Raw genomic sequence first — 17,870 nt, 5'->3', positions numbered from 1 at the left:
GTAACTTGAGGGCTATTCCCTTTTTCTTTGAGTCTGTGTTTGTGTGTGTGGCTTCATAGGCAAGGAGTTTTCCTCTCAGCTCATCATAGGTTATGGGACTTATGTTGTTACTCTCGGTTAGGATAGTGGTAGTGTTTTCCCACTCTTTTGTGAGGCTTCTAAGGAGTTTTCTCACCAAGGTTTGTTCTGCATAGTTTGTACCCATAGCATCAAGGTTGTTGATTATGATTGAGAATCTCTCAAACGCTTCATCAATGCTTTCTCCATCCTTCATGCTAAACATCTCATATTCTTTTCGCAACATATCAATCCTCGTTTCTTTGACTTGTTTAGTGCCTTCGTGTATAACCTGGAGTTTTTCCTAGATTTCTTTGGCTGTCTTGCATCTAGACACCTTCCGGTACTCTTCAAAGCTGATAGCACAGTGAAAAAGGTTGATTGCTTTAGCATTCAGCTCTATCTTCTTCTTATCATCTTCATTCCATTCAGCTTCTTCTTTTGGAGTCACCACTCCATCAGCACTTGTTTTTGTTGGGATCTTTGGACCGCTCACAACGATCTTCCATATGTTGAAGTCAATGGATTGGATGAAGATCCTTATCCTTTCTTTCCAGTAGGAATAGTTCTTCCCGTTGAAGAAAGGTGGCCAGTTGTTTGACTGGCCTTCAGTGAGGGTGTAAGCAACTGTGGTTGTGCCCAAGTTGTTCGCCATTGGATCTTTGCTCCAAGCGGTTAAGCTTGATTCTTGAGACCTTAGCTCCTGATACCAATTGAAGGTTGTGGTAAGCTTAGAGAAGGGGGGTTGAATCTATGCCTTCCTTTTTGGTTGCTGTTATTACCCTTTTAAAACAAATTTGCAGTTTTGATTCTGTTTGAACTCAGTAGGGGAAATTTATGAGACAATTTATTTTTGTCTCATGAATATCAGAAAATAGAACACAGCAGAGAAGAGAAAAGTTAACACCAGCATGTATCCTGGTTCGGTTGCCTTGTGCCATGCAACCTACATCCAGTCTCCTCCACAACTATGGAAGAATTTCACTATAGTTAACAGTATTACATACACCAATAACACAGGATTGACCCAATCCTTTCACACTTAAGTTCTAACCTAACTTGACATTGGCTATGCTAATACCTAACTATACCTCTTAGTGCTAACCCAACTAAGAAAGGGATACCTTACAGGTACAAGATACAAGACACTTAACCATCCTAAAGAAATCTGAAAATAACTCTAGGCTTTTCTCTCAAGTGTTTCACTCAATCTTTTTCCACTCATGGCTTTTTCTTGAGCTTTCTCACAATGCCTTTTCTCACAAGAAATTACAGAAAGATAAACTTAGAAAAGTACATTACAATCAGTAAAACATGAAGGAGATTGATTTCATCAGCAGCCTCTTTGCTATGTGCAAAACCAGATTCGCAAACCTCAGATACAGTTCTTCAGTATTGGCCAAATGTTTCTTTGAATGTAAGCATTATCCAAGTAGAGGAACTCCTTTTCAGGACACTGTTCTCACACTCTGGTTTTCTCTCTTTGGTTTCCGAATGAATAGCAAACCTCTTTTATCTCCTTGCATGTTGATGGGTTCATTTTCCTAGGTCAACTCCTTGAGCACTGAGCTTTACCAACCTACAAGCTCACTTTTTCTTCTCAAACATCAAAGTAGGACCTTTGCTTCTGACTTTTCCAACTTGACTGAAAGCCATGAAGGAGTAACTGAAATTGTCTTCCAATGGTCAACCAAATCTGAACCATAGAGATGCAACTTGGTCTCCAAGAATCTATTGTGACCGTGGATTTGTAGCAGTGAAGAACAGAGATCAACTTTTCTTTTGAATGCCATTTTCGGATAGAGCAAAGAGTTGGGAAGAAGGGATGAAGATCTAATGCATGCAAGATGAGATGGATTACCTTTCTTAAGCTTGATTTGGTTTGGAATTTCTGTTTTTAGCTTCTGTGCTTCAAGCTTCAACTCTCTCTTTCTTGCTTCTTTGGTTTCTAGCTTAGTGAAGAAGCTCTCTCTCTTTCTTACTTTTTCTGAAGTTGATTTGACTTGGTCAGAAAGTAGAGGAACGTTGCACTTCAAGAGGGAGAAGACTTCAATCTTACAAAAGAAGCTTTGTGAGATGGATATGGGTTTGGATTGAATTTCCATTAAGCAACCCGGTTGGCCCATCAGATCCTTTGGCTTTGTTTCTTTTGGGCTGAGTTTGTTTATTTACCCATGAGCCTTGCTAAATTATTATTATACCATTTGGGCTGCTTAAAATGAATTTGGCCTGCAATATGAAATAAATAATTAGCAACATATACTTATTAGCATTTAACACTAATTATTTATTTTGCCCAAAAATAATGTTTGTCATCATTAATTAATTTAGTTAATTTTTTAACTCAACAACTTCAAAGGAAAAATAAATCATGCTGAGTAGATGGATATGGACATCCATATCGTAACAGAAATCATAAAGATGTTAATTATTTTTTTATTATGAGTTTTTTAAGTCAATAATTCACTTAATAATTTTACTAAACTTAATTTATAAGTAAAAATGTTTCTGGTATTAATATCGCTGCTAACCGTTTTTCAGAGATAAAATCATAAAAGTAAATGATATTTTTGTTTTTTCTACTTTTAATTATATGAGGTTAAAAGCTAATTAGTCTCCTCGTACTCATTTAAGAGGTCTCGGATTTGAATCTTCCTATCTTTGGTAAAAAAAAAATTATACGAGGTTAAAAGCTAATTTTTAAAAATGTTGTGGTTTAATAAATAAATACATCAAAATGAATTGGGTTAATTCTATAAATATTTTTAACAGTTTCATCAAATGGAGCTGGCATGGACAACTCCATCAAATACTTTGCCCAAAAACAAAGATCAAAGTAGTCAAAAATCGCATTATCCTTCGTGAGAAAGGACAGTGACAGGTTGGTAGTTCACTCGGCATTAGTGTCTCTACTTGGAAAAGAAAAGCCGACTCGCACCCATAACACTGTCCGAGTCCGACCCGACAGGAAAAAGATTTCCATAGCAAACTTTCTTCGATTCCACCACCAACCACCGCCTGCGTCCATACACTCCTCTCCCCCGCGACTCCCCGCGCCTGATTCGCCCTCTGTGTTTCTCTCTCTCTCAAACACACAGACACACACACACAAACTTCGGTGCAGAAAGACAAAAGGAAGGGTTTTTCTGCGCGTTCAACTTGGTTCTGGATCTGGGCACTTCAATTTCCGGTGCAAACTGGCTATGGACTACGAACCCTACGACAGTAGTGGTGAGCTTCTCTTTCTTAGTTGCTTTCTTTTTTTTTTTCTTTTTCGTCTATCTATGTGAAAAATCAAAACTTACTTTTAGGGTTTCTAGAGTTAGGGCATTTTCTTGGATTTCGTTGCTACTCTTCTCTTACCTGACCAAGCTTGTGTATTTGTGGTGATTTGAGGATGGGGAAGTTTTCTCCTTGGTCCCGAATTCTTATGGTTTTATGCTATGCTGTTGAAATCTAGGGTTAAGTTTCGTTTTGTTTAATCCAGTTAGAAACTTCATAGTGTGCTCTGTTGATGCAAATGATTCTTTCTTTTCTTTTCTCTTACTTTCTTTCTTTTTTGTGTGTAAATTGAGATATTTGTACTTATTTTTGTCAACAAACTCAAGTTTCTGTTGACAGTGTTATTTGGTGCTGAAACTGCAAGCACGAGTGTTCTTGTAAAATGAGCTTATCTTTTTTATTTTTCATTTTTTTTTATGGTGTTGTGGATGGTGAGGTAGTCAAAGACGCGTCGAAGGGGCAAAAGGTACCATTAGCCGGTTAATGATTTGATGCAAGAAGAGCGGGAAATATTCTTAAAATGAAGAAAGCATTTATTTTTTTTCCCTTTTATGTTTTGGGAAGTAATATGAGTAGTTTACATGATAATAGATAATATTGTTTAGGGTTTTAGGAATGTGCTATTTGAAAAGTCAGAGCTGTTCTGTTTTCCAAAACCAACAGGTAGTGCTATTTTTAATTGCTGTCTATTTCAACATGTTTAGCATCTTAGAACTTATTTAACTCGAGTCCTGATGGACAGGACTGTTCCATTCTTACAAAGTATTTTTCGCTTATGCTTGTGTCATGAGAGAGATTTTTACTGAGGCTGAAAAGATCTGGTTGTTATATATTGCAAGAATTTATGGTCCAGTTGCCTGTTGTATACTTATATTTGTATCCATTAACTTGCGCAGGAACTGATGATGATCTTCCACCAGCACATCAGAATAGGATTCCCAGAGGGGGACGTCTTGCTGGAAATGGAAGATCTGCTGTAGGTTCAATTCCATTCCCCAGGATGTACCCGGATGTTGATATGGAAGCTCAAATTCATCAACTTGAGCAGGAAGCATACAGTTCAGTTCTACGAGCCTTTAAAGCTCAAGCTGATGCCATTACTTGGGTACATTTTTTATTTTGATTTCATCTATCTAATATTTTTTAATTTGTTTGATCAGGTTTAAATGACTGCTACATGACATGTATTTTCTTCAGGAGAAGGAAAGTTTGATAACAGAACTAAGAAAAGAACTGAGGTTATCAAATGAGGAACATAGGGAACTTCTAGGCCGCGTTAATGCAGATGATGTCATACGAAGGATAAGGTTTCATATACTTTTGGTCAATGCTTGATTAATCAACATTGTCATTCCCTTTCAATTGCATTGAACACTATACTGTATGTTAATGCTAGGGAGTGGAGACAGGGAGGAGGCCACCAACCTGGCCTGCTGAATACTGGGCAAGCGATTCATGATTCAATTCCAAGCCCTACAGTCTCTGCCTCTCGTAACAAGAAGCAGAAGATAACAGCATCTGTTCCGTCACAATCTTTTGGTGGACCTTCTCCTCCATTTCACCCCCAACCAGTGGCGACACCTCACCAGCCCTCTTCATCTGTGGGAAAACGTGGATCTGTTCCTGGAGCTAAGGGCAAGAAGCAAAAACCTGTAAGTAAACCATATCTTTAGTGCTCATCCGTCTTGTTTAACTTCACTGACAGTGGGTTTGGCTCCTTGCCAGCCACTGAATAAATTCTGTTATTAGGGTAAAACTTAAAGAATAGATTAGATCACTAGAACATTAAAAGAGTGTAATAGTATGTGATCGACATCATTAGGTTATTTCAACTTTTGTTTTCAGGGCCAGATGGTACCTGGTGGATCTTCATTAAAGCTGCAGCCACCAACAGGACCAGGCGGAAGGAATCCATTGCCTAATAGAGTTACTTCTGGTGCTGTCATGGGTGAGCATGCTGAGGGAGCATCATTTAATTCATTAATTGGTAGGAGAGTGCGGACAAGATGGCCAGATGACAATAACTTCTATGAAGCTGTTATTGCTGACTACAATCCAACTGATGTACCGACAACTCTTAATCACTTTCATATTTCTTTGTCTGCTAGTGCCTAGCTGAGACAGTTTACTTCAATTAACTTGTTTAGGGACGACATAATCTGGTTTATGACATGGGGAGTACAAATGAAACGTGGGAATGGGTACATCTCTCAGAGGTATGGTGTGACATGGTTCTATACGTAGTTAAAGTTTATGCAATGTGGCACGAATATATCATTTTAATACTAATTGCATAGTTGCAGTAATAGATATGACATACTGATGGAAACTATTGTTACTTAATGAGTTAAATCATGAAATATTTTCCTCTAAATACAGGTAATGCCATTTTTACTAGTATTTTCACCCTTAATTTCATTTTTCATGCTTTATTACATATACACCAGCCGTTAACTTAAAATACAATTTTTCAATTAAGCACAAAAGGAAACTTTCAAACTGGCATGATGTAACATTACTAGTTTCACTTTCATCTGGTAACAAGTATAATGTCAACAATTTCACCTTGATGACTGTGGTTACTGATTGTATGACAAGAAAAGTAGTCTCAGATAAATGGTATTAATCGTTGTTTTTTGCTAATCATGCATGGTATTATTGTAACTGCAGATCTCTCCTGAAGATATACAATGGGTAGGTGAGGATCCTGGAATAAATCGTGGGGGTTTTGGCGGATCCGGTCAAGGGATACATAGGTCTGTAGGACGTGATAGTGTTCCAGGAGTAGCTGCAGGAAGAGGTAGAGGAGCCCCAAAGGGGCAATCTAGGAAAGATTTCCTGTCAACACAAAATGGTATTGGAAAAAAGACCCCAGAGGATATACAAATACTTCATACAGACACACTAGTTAAGGAGGTAGCTGAAAACCTTTGAATCAATTTGTTTGGTTAATATTGGTTGATCATTTTTTTTTTGGCAAACTAATGTCTTCCTAACTTGACAGGTGGAGAGGGTATTCAGTGCAAATCATCCGGATGCACTTGAAATTGAGAAAGCCAAGAAAGTGTTGAAGGTAAGGGACTTTAATCTGTTATATAGTTATCTGCCATTCTCTCTCTCTCTCTCTCTCTCTCTCTCTCTCTCTCAAAAAAAAACCTCCCAAAAAACCACTCCCCCTGGTGAATGGTGTGTCAATGAATAATCAGTAATTAATTTAATGCAGGAACATGAACAAGCTCTAATTGATGCAATTGCCAGACTGACAGATCTTTCTGATGGTGAAAGTGGTACTTTTCATTTTGTTTGCCTTATTTCATTACTATCTAATGTGATTTATCCATTCAGAAGTGATATATCTTTTGGAAAGCAGAATAGGATAACCATACTTTGGGTGTTAATTGTTAAATGGGTCTATTATGTGCTAAATCATAATAAATTTTTTATTAGTTCACATTTCTGTGCTTGTAACTTGAATTTGTTTGCATGTTGACATAAAATGGTGAAATTTAACCGTTTTGGAATATTAAAACTTGTTTTCGGTTTCATTTTGTTTGGATATTCTCTGTTTTTGCTTTTATTTTCTACTATCATCTTTAATTACACAAGTGTCACCTTATTTTCAAAATAATTCCGGTTTTTAGGATCTTTCTTTAAGGGAAGCATTGGAGGGGAATGAAGAATGTTTAAAAGAACGTTTAAAGGAAGCATTATTTTGAAAGAATGTTTCCCCTCTGTTTTATTTTTTAATTACAAGATCATGTAAAGGAAGCCGACTGAAGAACTGCTGGGAATTTGCTAATTAAAGTTAATGACAGAAAATGGAATAACACCCGTAGCTGTTCAACTCATGCTATTTGATAGAATGCCCAAATTGTTGTACTCCTATTTCAATTTTCCACTTTTCTTTTTGCCTGTACCAAGCAAGCTGCATTAACTTGATCCAATCTATTTAAAACACAGTTTAGTTATATTCCTCCTGTAAAAATCATCTAAATTTACTATTCTGTTTTCAAGTCAATCGTCATTTTTACTGTAGTAGTACTAAACTCAGTTCTGCATATCCTCTGTGGATGTTCTTAACTTGTATGCAGACGAAGGTGGCCGCCATTTCTCACATGTTCAGTCGATGGATCCAGAATGACAAAGGTGAGAGGCTGCTGCAGAATAACAGATTAAGCACCGAGTTAACCAAATTCATGGAGTAGAGTGGCTTTCTCTTGTAGACTTGTACTATGCCATTAAAAAAATGTCCCTGACAGATGATAGCTCTAGTTCTAGGCTTGTGTGTTTTGTGTATTAGCCATCAAGTAGGATGACAATCATGTAGTTTGGTAATAATTATTGATTATTGGGGGGTAACTAGGACCAGGCCTGCTTGTATAAAACGTGTGATATTATGATTGTGTATAAATTCTTGTATTTGTTGTGTCAAATTATCAGTCTAATCTTAGATTTTCCTTTCCCCTTGAATTTGTGTTCCATTCACTCGTCGTCTCATGTGATCCTGTCATTGTAGTGTGTGGATCCTATTTCCCATTTTGATTTAACTTTGGGCCTGTGGGTTTTGTCCTGAGTTTTTGTATTGCTGTAAGATTCGGCGACTTTCAAATTTCAAATCTTTCTAATCTTTTGACGCAAAAATAAAAATCTTGGTTATCTGTCTGTGCAATATGCATGTGTTGCTGAGGCCATAGAATGTCTTTTCTAGATTGATGGGTATGGGTCTATGGGATTTACGTTTGAGACGCGTAGACCGTTAAATATTTTGGTTGGCTTCGAAGTATTTTAAGATATGAATATCATATTATCATATTAGGTTCAAAGTTAAAAGAATATTCTTTGGTAAATTCTATTTATATGAATGAAATACCATAATTTTAGTTTCTACTCTCTTTGGCTATATTTAATTCTCATGTAATGAAATATGAATAATAAATAAGAGACTCTTTTATTAATGTGTTATTTTTTTGGAAATTTATTATTAAAATATTTTTTTAAAATTAATTATTCAACTTTCACTAAGGTGACAATTGATTTGTTATTTTATTTGTAATTATGATTAATTATAATAATAAAAAATATGATATCCGGATAATTTGTTTTAAAAAAGGTGGTACATTGATAAAAAAAATCTAAATAAGAACTAAATTGCATGACAAAAAAAAATTATCTTTTTATCTAATTTGAACTTTCACCTTTTCTTCATTTCATATTCAAAGGAAATCATAATAGGATTTTTTTTGTCAGTGGATTGGACAACCCCCAATTCTAGGTGTAACAGACACCCACACCCACACACTTTTTACATGCTTACCATTTTTTCTTTCTCGGTTGCCGTTGGTAGGAGTTGAGCCCGAGACCTTTGAGATGGAGAGGAGACAGAATGCCGTGTGAGCTAAGGCTCATGGAGAGGAGACAGAATGCCGTGTAAGTTAAGGCTCATTGGCTAATAGGATATTATCTTTGTCTTTTTCCAGACTTAAAGGATCCTAAGGTGGCCATGACCCAACTCCTTCTCCTCCTCCCCCCCCCCCTTTTTTTTTTCAAAATTAGCATATAGAAGTATTATTAATAAAAAAAGTTTTTAAGAAAAGTCTAAACTAGCTATCTTTTTTCTCTCTGTACTATGTTGTCACCAACGTCATTTTTCAACGTTCCAATCGGCAAGATGACTAGAGATGGGACTTTGGTCGAGCAAGACACAACAAACCAAGAAAGAGATTTACTCCAACGAAGTTTAAAGAATGTGCAAAAAAAAAAGGTTTCTCTGGTACCACTATTTTAGTATTGGGAGTAGAAGATTGGATGCAGGGAAAGGAAGAAGAAGCTGGCGGTGAGATGAACACTGATATGACGAGTGAAGGAAATGAAGGAGAAGGCTGCAACTGAACCTATGGTGACGTGGTCATAGGCGATCATTCGAAGGAGAAAATCGCAATCAGACTTATGCCAACATGGTTATAGGGGAAGCACCAGGACTGGAAGATGAAAGCTTAGAGTCCGAAGAGGAGTAGATAGATGAGGAAGCTGTACTTGAAACAGGAAACACTCAGAAATGAGCTAGAGGAATAGAGAAAGAACAAAGTAAAGCGAAAATTAATGTAAAAGACATGGGTCAGGGGCTTTTTAACATAATTACAAAAGGGGAGGCCAACAGGGGGCTATGAAAACCATGGTGGAGATTCCTCATAGTTAAACTCATGAGAAGGGAAATCGGTTATGAAGTGATGAAGAGGATTGAAAATCTGTGGGGTAGATTAGTTGAGCTTGATGTTATAGACCTTGGAAATGAATTTTATTTAGTCAAGTTCTATTCTCAAGAAGATCTGGACTTTGCTCTCCTAGAAGGACCATGGAAGATTTATGATCGCTACTTGGTGGTAAGGCTTTGGGAGCCCAACTTCAACCCACTTCTAACAACCATTGACAAGATCACAGCTTGGATAAGATTGACGGGACTACCTATAGAACTCCACAATGAAAAAATACTAAGGAATATTGGAGGCCTGATAGGAAGAATTTGCAAGGTAGACTATAATACATCACACTTATGTAGAGGCAAGTTTGCTAGACTATGTGTGAAAGTTGATTTAACAAAGCCTCTGCTAGGTAGATGTATGGTGAATGGAAGTGTATCAAGTTGAGTATGAGGGCATTCATCAAATATGCTTCACATATGGTAAAGCTGACCATGAAGAAAATATTGTGCCATTTGGAGGAAAAGGAATGAAACAACTAAGGAGACCAACAAAGAAGCAGAGGAAACTGGATTGGTAGAAAAGCACACAAAATCAGTAAAGGAAACTATCCAAATAGCTAAGGATAAAGAAAAGCTGTGATGGAAATAGATAGCAACAATTTTGGTCCATGGATGGTGGTACAAAAGTAAAAAAAAAAATATGAGAGAAACTGAGAAAGATGGAGCTGGCCCAAGCCATGGAGGAAAAGATAAAGAAGAAAACACCATCTCAAAATCAAGATTTAGTGTCCTAGACACAGAGGTAGAAAAACAAGAAGAAAGAACAAGGGAAATTAGAAATCATGGAGACTAGTAACAACAAGACCACCAATGCACAAACCAAAGTCAATAACAACATAAACTATCGAAGAGTAAATAACAACACAGAGTCACACAACAAAGAAACATCAAATAGAAATACAACAAAAGAAAAAATACAGATCAACACACACAAGGAGAATGACAACAAAAAAAAAAAAAAAAGAAGATAACAACATCAACATACACAGAGAAAGAATTGAAGAAAATTCCAAAAACAGAGTAACTAGATTTAACAACAAAACTCACATGAGGGAGGGTAATGTCATTATACTGGAACCTATTATAAAGGAATATGAAGTTGAGCAATACTAATAACGCCAAAATGAAGAAGAGGAACCCCCAGATCCAGGAAAAAAAGGAGGACTATAAAAGAGTTCATGGAAACTGAAATGGAAAATCTAATCAGGGACGTCAATTTTGAAACACCTAATTGTAATGCTTTAGGAGATGAAAAATCTACTGATATGTAGATCAACTAAGCACCCAGTCTGTTCCAATAATTACTCTCTCATGGAATGTGAGAGGGGCGGCTAGTAAGCCTTTTAGCCAAACCTGTAAAGAGCTTCGCAAACAGTACAATCCTGACTTGGTTATTTCCATGGAAACAAAGATCAGTGGTGAAAAAGCTAAGAATGCCATTAGGAACTTGGATTTTGAAAACTACATCATTGAAGAAGCGGGAAGGTTCATTGGAGAAATTTGGATCTGTTGAAATGGTAATGCTTTCACCATCACCCATTTGGAAACTAATCAACAATTCATTCATGTTAGGATTGAGGTGCCTGGCAAGAAAAATAAATTCTTAACTGTTGTGTACGCTATTCCACAGCCTCATATCAGAAATCTTCTTTGGCTGAGATTTCAAAACATCGCTAGAAGTGCTACAAATTCTTGGATCTTGGTGGGAGATTGGTATGAGATCAAAGAGCAAAATAAGAAAAAGGGAAGTAGCCTGGTGGAGGCTAGAAACAACAACCATTTCGCCAATTGGATCAACAAATGCAGGTTCATTGACTTGGCTTTGTGGGGAGTAGATATACTTGGAAGGGATCTCTATAGAATGGTTATGAGAGAGTCTTCAAAAGGCTGGATAGAGCTCTCTGTAATCCCAAATAGTGGCTCAAGTACCAAGAAGCGGTGTGAGAATTCTTCATAGTACCAACTCTGGCCATCATCCACTCCTTATCAAGGATAACAACACCAACAACCTAAGAGATAATAGACCCTTCAGATTTGAGATCATGTTTTTCATCCGATCCGTAGTATGAATCTTTTTTGTACAATCCTTGGAATAACAACAACAACCTCAACTCGACTTTATCCAATATAAGAGAAGAGCTAAAAAAGTGAAATTCAAAGACTTTTGATAACATTTTCTTGAAATCAAAAGAACCAATTCAAATAGCTTAGTAGGTATTCAAAGAAGCGACAGCTGCGGCCGCAACCATTTTTTGGATGAACTGGAAGCTACCCTTAAAAAGGAGTTAAATAAGATCCTAGACAAAGATGAAAATTTTCGGCTCCAAAAATCAAGGGAACAATGGATAGTGGATGAAGATCGAAATATGTTCGTTACCTGAGGACCTCGGGTTCTCAATGGGTCGGGTGGTTGTGATCAGGGAAACGGGCGAGACCCTGGTTGACGTGAAGTGAGGCGGATACGTGCTGATGACGCCGGAGGTGGTGTGAAGCAAGGGGGGTGGCCACCTGCAAGGACACTCCGACGATCAAGTCAGTGTCTGTACGATGTGATAGTCAAATTAGGCAAAAATGTTACGGGGAGAGAGCTGACCTCTCCCCTTTTATATTGCGTGGGGCGGGCCCTGAGAATGACCTAGCCCACTGCCCAAGAAGCTTCTATGAGCTGTCGTAATCCACGTGGGAAGGGCAGGTCGTTCCGGCCCCGGGTCGGGGCTTCGGGTCATGATCCGAAGGTGCTGACCCGACCGGTGTCTTGGGCCGCATGGATGGCAGGTCGGGTAGGCCCTGGGTTGGGCGTTTTAGGACCCGACCCGCCAGGCTTTCCTTCGTGGGGTGCCTTGGGCCTGGGTCAGGAGTGGTGCCCCGACCCGTCAGCTAGTGGGCTGGACTCGGCGGTCCGTAACAGTGCCCCCAACGCGTCGGCTTTGAGTTTTGGTGCTCGGGGCTGGGCGCGTTTGTCCTACTCGCCGAGACGGGGCGTGTTCCTCTTCTCGTGAACTCGCTGGTGGCGTTTCGTGTTTCTCACGTGTAGTCATCCCGTTTCTCGATGCTGCCTTCTTGGCTTCTGCGCTTGGGCATTAAATGCCCATCATTTCATTGATTTGAAATTTTGAGTAAAATGGCAAATTAGCCCCTGCTTTTGGGGCTCTTCCTCAGCGGTTACACTTTTCTCCTTATTTTCACTTTGTAACCCCCATAGTTCCATTTTATTTCTTCTACTCTCTTGCGCCGCTATTGTTTCCTACTTCCTTCTTCTGCTGTATTTGCTTTCTGCTTATGGTGCCTCTTCTCTTGCTTGGATCTTTCTTTGTTGCTCATCATTTTATGGATTCTATATTTTTGGTACGTCGTTTTTATGGTTTTTTCCCTTTTTGGTTGCTTTGTTGATTTCTGCATATTCTGCTTCGTGTATTTTTTGTATGCATGCCTGGGTTTTGTCTGTTCTTGCTTTCTTTTTCCTTTTAGAGGGGGCACCACTGAATTTTTCTGGAAATTTGCTTTTAGGATCTGGGTTAGTGTTGGGCTAATCGTAGGAGATGACTTTAGGAGTTTTTAGTTTGCTTTTGCTTCTTTGTGGGTTCCCGACCTCCCGTTCTGACTGAGTGGTGCCCCTGCTGTAGGTATGGCCGAGCGCCCTGTTCTCCCGAATCAGGCTCAGTGACCGCTAGCCAATTTTGTTGACCATTACGCCTGGGTGTCTTTCAACGTGAGGGACCCCCTTTCCCAGGTCACGAAGGAGGGTTTTCAAAATTCGCGCCAGGCGGGGCTCTTGTGTGGGGGTGGTCCCGAGGAGGCATTTTATCAGGGTTATGTTCCTGCCGCTTGGGAGCGTGTTTGCCAGAAGAATTTGGCGGCTCCCCGTGTTGCCGATTGGATGTGGGTTTATGAACCCATGTTCACGACTCTAGGGTTTGTTTGCCCTTCTCCCCCTTCGTCATGGGTTTGTTGAACCGCTGTGATGTTGCTCCATCACAATTACATCCAAACAGCTGGGCTTCCATCCGATACTTTGAGATGATGTGAGAATATCTGGAGCTCCCGACTTCTGTGAGTGTTTTCCTCTACCTTTTCCTTCTCACAAGCCCTTTTCGCCAGGAGAAGGCGAAAAAGGGATATATGTCTTTTAGGGCCCAACAAGGTCGTAGGATTTTTGGCCTTTTTGAGGATTCCTATCATGGCTTCAAGTCTACTTTCTTCAAGGTTATTCCTATTGAAGGTCATCAACCCTTCTGACTTACTGCCGGGGGGGAGAGGCGGATCCCGACTTACTGGAGTTTTGGGGCGGGATCTGATTATCTGATAAACATCTCTTATGATTGGTTAAGTCTGAAAGATTGTAATATTGCTAACATCTTGTTGGCAATTTTTGGTGACGGAAACCTTAATCCTCGCATGGTTATGGGGGACCGGGAGGCCGGTCGGTCGTATGTTGGTGAGTTTTTTACATTTGCATCCTTAGCACTTTTCCTCTTTTCTTCTTTACTTATAGCTGTCTTTTTGCTTTGTAGTTTCCATGGCTGGTGGGACGAAGACGTTGGCCAATCTCATGAGCCTCATCCAAGGGGATGTTGAGGGTGGTGAGGACTCTTTAGTGACCACTTCGGCGAGTCAGGGCTGGGAGGCTATTGGGGAGGGCAGTGGTCAGGCCGGCGGGGTTGACCAAGATCAACCGAGCAAGGTCGAGGCGCCTGTTGGGAATCCTTCGGGGAATCCGAGTGTGGAGGCGGAGGTTTTTTCTGAGGAGGAGGTTCCAGGGTTTAATGATGATGCAAAGGTCGTCAGCAACCCTAAGAAAAGAAAACGTGACTCCGGGAAGACGCTCTCGGTTATGGAAAAAAAAACTTCGATGCTGGGGGCTTCATTGAGTCCCAGTTGCTTCCTGGCACCGACGAGTTTTTCCGTGATGCCGATCTCTCCGGGCAAGTGTGGTGGATCTATCATAGCCTTCTTCGAGCAGCAACCATCACCAAGAAAGTGGAGCCTGTCTTGGGAAATTACCACAATATGGAAGTGAAGCTTCGGGACTCCAAGAAAGACCTGACGGATTCAAGGTCTCGGGAGGAGTCATTGAAGACAAAGTTATCTGAGTTAGAGGAGAAAGCCAAGGAGTATGCTGAAGAGGCCAATAGGTTGGTGGAATGAGATGTTGCGTTGATGAAGGAGTTAAACACTTCTCGTGGTGAAACTACCGCAGCTAAGAAGAAGTTTGAGGAGATGGAGGAAAAGCTGAAGTTGGAGAAAAGCTCGGCGGAGGCTGCTTGCAAGGAGATGGTTGCTTTGAAGAAGAAGAATAGGGAACTTGCACATGGGGCTCGAGAGGCCGTGAAGCTGACCGAAGAAGGGATCAAGCTCCAGGTGGCAGTGTTGGCTCCAGATCTCGACCTCTCCCAAGTTGGAGCTCTTAAGACTGTCGAGAATGGAAAGATTGTTGATATTCTGAAGTCCTGATGTGGCGGTCATGCTTTATCTTTTGTTCTTCCTACCCTCTGTTTTGTGACTTTGGTTTTTATTTTATGGGCCTGTTTAGGCGCCTTCGTTTGTACTGGATATTTTAATCTTTATTTCAATGTTGCTGTCGTTAGCAGTTACTCGCCTGTTTGGGCCGTTCGTGGCTTTGCTATATTTTATTGCTTTTGATTATCCAGGCCGTCGTGGCTTTTTTGGTTGTTTGCCTGTTTGGGCCATTGCGGCTTTTCTTTTATTTTATTGCTTTTGATTATCCGGGCTGCCGTGACCTTTTTGGTTTACCATTTTTATGGTATTTACCGCCCTCTTGCTTGTTTTCTTAGGTTCCTTTGGTTCTCGGGGTGATCAATCCCGAGTTTTCGTTAGGTCGACCGTTCGTCACTAGTGCTATTACGTCGTTTTGTCGTAAATCTTGCAAAGAACAAAGTTTGTTATATATATATGCATATGTGGAACTTCAAAACAAAAGGAGTAATGTAATGTAATATATATATATATAGACAAAGGAGTAAAATTAAAGAGACTAAACGGATGTGGCCGTGTCGCCAGGCCGTCGGGTCACTTCTCTCTACCCATCCAATTTTTCCAATTTGTATGCGCCTTTGCCGAGGACTTCTCTTACCCTGTAGGGTCCTTCCCAATTCGCACCCAACTTGCCTTCTCCTGGGGTTGGTGGTCCTATGTCGTTACGTCGTAAGACCAGGTCGCCTTCCCCAAGGCTTCTCTTTAGCTTTAGCACTTTACTGTTGTATCTTAGAGCTATTCTTTGTTTGATTGCTGTCTCTGTCAAATGTGCCATCTGTCTTATTTCGTCAACTAGGTCTTTCTCAACTACTTTGCTTCCTCCTCCGAGAAGTAACCTCGGGCTCGACTCCCCTATTTCGACTGGGATGACCGCATCGACTCCATATGTGAGTCGGAAGGTGGTTTTGCCAATGGACGATTGGGGGGAGGTTCTGTAAGGCCATAGGACTGAGGCTAGCTCGTCTGCCCATGAGCCCTTCTTCCCTTTAAGCCGTTTCTTTAGCCCTTTCAAGATGATTTTGTTAGTTGCTTCCACTTGTCCGTTGCTTTGAGGGTGGTCTACGGAAGAGAACCTTTGCTTGATTCCTAGTCTTGAAAGGAACTCTTTGAACTTTTTGTCGGTGAATTGTGTCCCATTATCCGATATGACAGACTTTGGAATTCTGAACTTAGTGATGACTTGCCTCCACAAAAATTTTTGACAGTTTACTGCGGTTATGCTGGCTAGCGATTCTGCTTCCACCCATTTGGTGTAGTAGTCTATGGCTACTATCAAATATTTGACTTGCCCTGGCCCGGGTGGGAATGGTCCCAAGAGGTCGACTCCCGATTGAGCGAAAGGTTGGGGTGCCATCATCGAGCTGAGTTCTTTGAGTGGGGCTTTGTGGAAGTTGGCATTTTCCTGGCATTTCCTGCACTTTCTGACGAACTCCTGAGCGTCCGACATCAGGGTGGGCCAGTAATATCCTGCTCAGATGATCTTCCTTGCCAACGACCTTCCTCCAATATGGTGACCACAACACCCCTCATGGACTTCGCTTAAGACGTAGTCCGTTTGGTCGGGGCGTAGGCATTTGAGCAAAGGTTGGTGGAGTCCCCGCTTGTACAACTGCCCTTGTATAATCACATACTTGGGAGCTTCTCTTTTGATGGCTTGTGCTTCCTTCTCATTTTGTGGTGTTTCGCGTTTCTCCATATATCGGAGGATAGGGTCCATCCAGGAGAGAGGGCTTAGTGCTTGGGTTATGCATAGAATGACTGCTAGCTCAGTTGCCAGCACTTGAATTAGCGATCTATTTCCTGCTTCGGGCTTGGTGCTTGCTAACTTGGAGAGGAGGTCTGCTCAGGTGTTCCTTTCTCTAGGGACATACTGGATTATGACTTCATCGAAGATTTTGCATAACTCTCTTACCTTCTCTAGGTACTTTTGTAGTAGTGTATCCCTAGCCTGGTAGCTGCCGTTTATCTGGGATGTGACGATCTGGGAATCACTGCTTACTTCAATCCTGGACGCTCCGGCCTCTTTGGCTAGAATTAGCCCTCCTATCAGCGCTTCGTACTCTGCCTGGTTGTTGGAGACTGGGAAGTCCAACCTGATCGACTGTTCGTAAGCTATTCCCACCGAGTTTTCCAAGATGATACCGGCCCCTCCGAACGCTTGGTTGGAAGCTCCGTCTACATGGGGTTTCCACCGTGTGTTCGATATGTCGGGTGCTTCCCCCGTGACCTCTACTAGGAAGTCCGCCATTGCCTGGGCCTTGATTACCTGCCTGGGCTCGTATTGCAAGTCATATTGGGATAGTTCTACTGCCTATGCCATCATTCTCCCTGCGAGATCGGGTTTTTGGAGGACTTGTCGAATCGCTTGGTCAGTTCTTAGGATGATCCTATGTCCTTAGAAATATTGCTTGAGCCTTCTCGACGAGCTTAGCAAGGCATAAGCTAATTTCTCCAGCTTGGTGTACTTTAGCTCTACTACTTGGAGCACTTTGCTGACGAAGTATACTGGGCGCTGGGTCTTGTCTTCTTCTCAGACAAGGACTGCCATCATGGCTTGTGTGGTTATTGCTAGGTATAGGTAGAGGGGTTTTCTTTCTCTGGGTTTGCTGAGTACAGGCGACTCTGAGAGCACCCTTTTGAAAGGGCTGAACGCTTCTTCGCATGCCGAAGTCCATTCGAAGGCGATTCCTTTCTTCATTAGATTAAAGAATGGGAAAGCCTTTTCAGCTGAGGCTCCGAGAAACTGGGATAGAGCCATGCGTTTCCCAGTTAGTCGCTG

The 17,870-nt window shown here is 40.8% G+C and overlaps 2 protein-coding genes across 3 annotated transcripts; one reads left to right on the top strand and one right to left on the bottom strand.

The window, feature by feature from the left end:
• The first annotated feature begins 2,840 nt into the window (after positions 1–2,840).
• Positions 2,841–7,809, top strand: LOC112702982 (protein EMSY-LIKE 3). Of its 2 annotated transcripts, none has more exons than XM_025754246.3 (10): positions 2,841–3,288; positions 4,236–4,444; positions 4,537–4,646; positions 4,736–4,991; positions 5,185–5,403; positions 5,487–5,555; positions 6,010–6,255; positions 6,344–6,412; positions 6,563–6,626; positions 7,431–7,809. In XM_025754246.3, the coding sequence occupies exons 1-10, from the start codon at positions 3,261–3,263 to the stop codon at positions 7,478–7,480; spliced, it is 1,320 nt and encodes a 439-aa protein (XP_025610031.1). In that variant the 5' UTR covers positions 2,841–3,260; the 3' UTR covers positions 7,481–7,809. The 2 variants fall into 2 exon arrangements, with proteins under 2 accessions (XP_025610031.1, XP_025610032.1); XM_025754247.3 differs by having other exon boundaries at positions 6,981–7,809.
• A 9,125-nt stretch (positions 7,810–16,934) lies between these two features.
• LOC140174347 (uncharacterized) lies at positions 16,935–17,339 on the bottom strand. The gene has a single exon (XM_072198790.1). The coding sequence runs from the start codon at positions 17,337–17,339 to the stop codon at positions 16,935–16,937; it is 405 nt and encodes a 134-aa protein (XP_072054891.1).
• Positions 17,340–17,870: the final 531 nt, after the last annotated feature.

The sequence above is a fragment of the Arachis hypogaea genome, chromosome 7 (assembly GCF_003086295.3).
Source record: "Arachis hypogaea cultivar Tifrunner chromosome 7, arahy.Tifrunner.gnm2.J5K5, whole genome shotgun sequence".
In the NCBI taxonomy this organism is placed as follows: Eukaryota; Viridiplantae; Streptophyta; class Magnoliopsida; order Fabales; family Fabaceae; genus Arachis; species Arachis hypogaea.
This window is presented reverse-complemented; position numbering and strand designations above follow the sequence as displayed.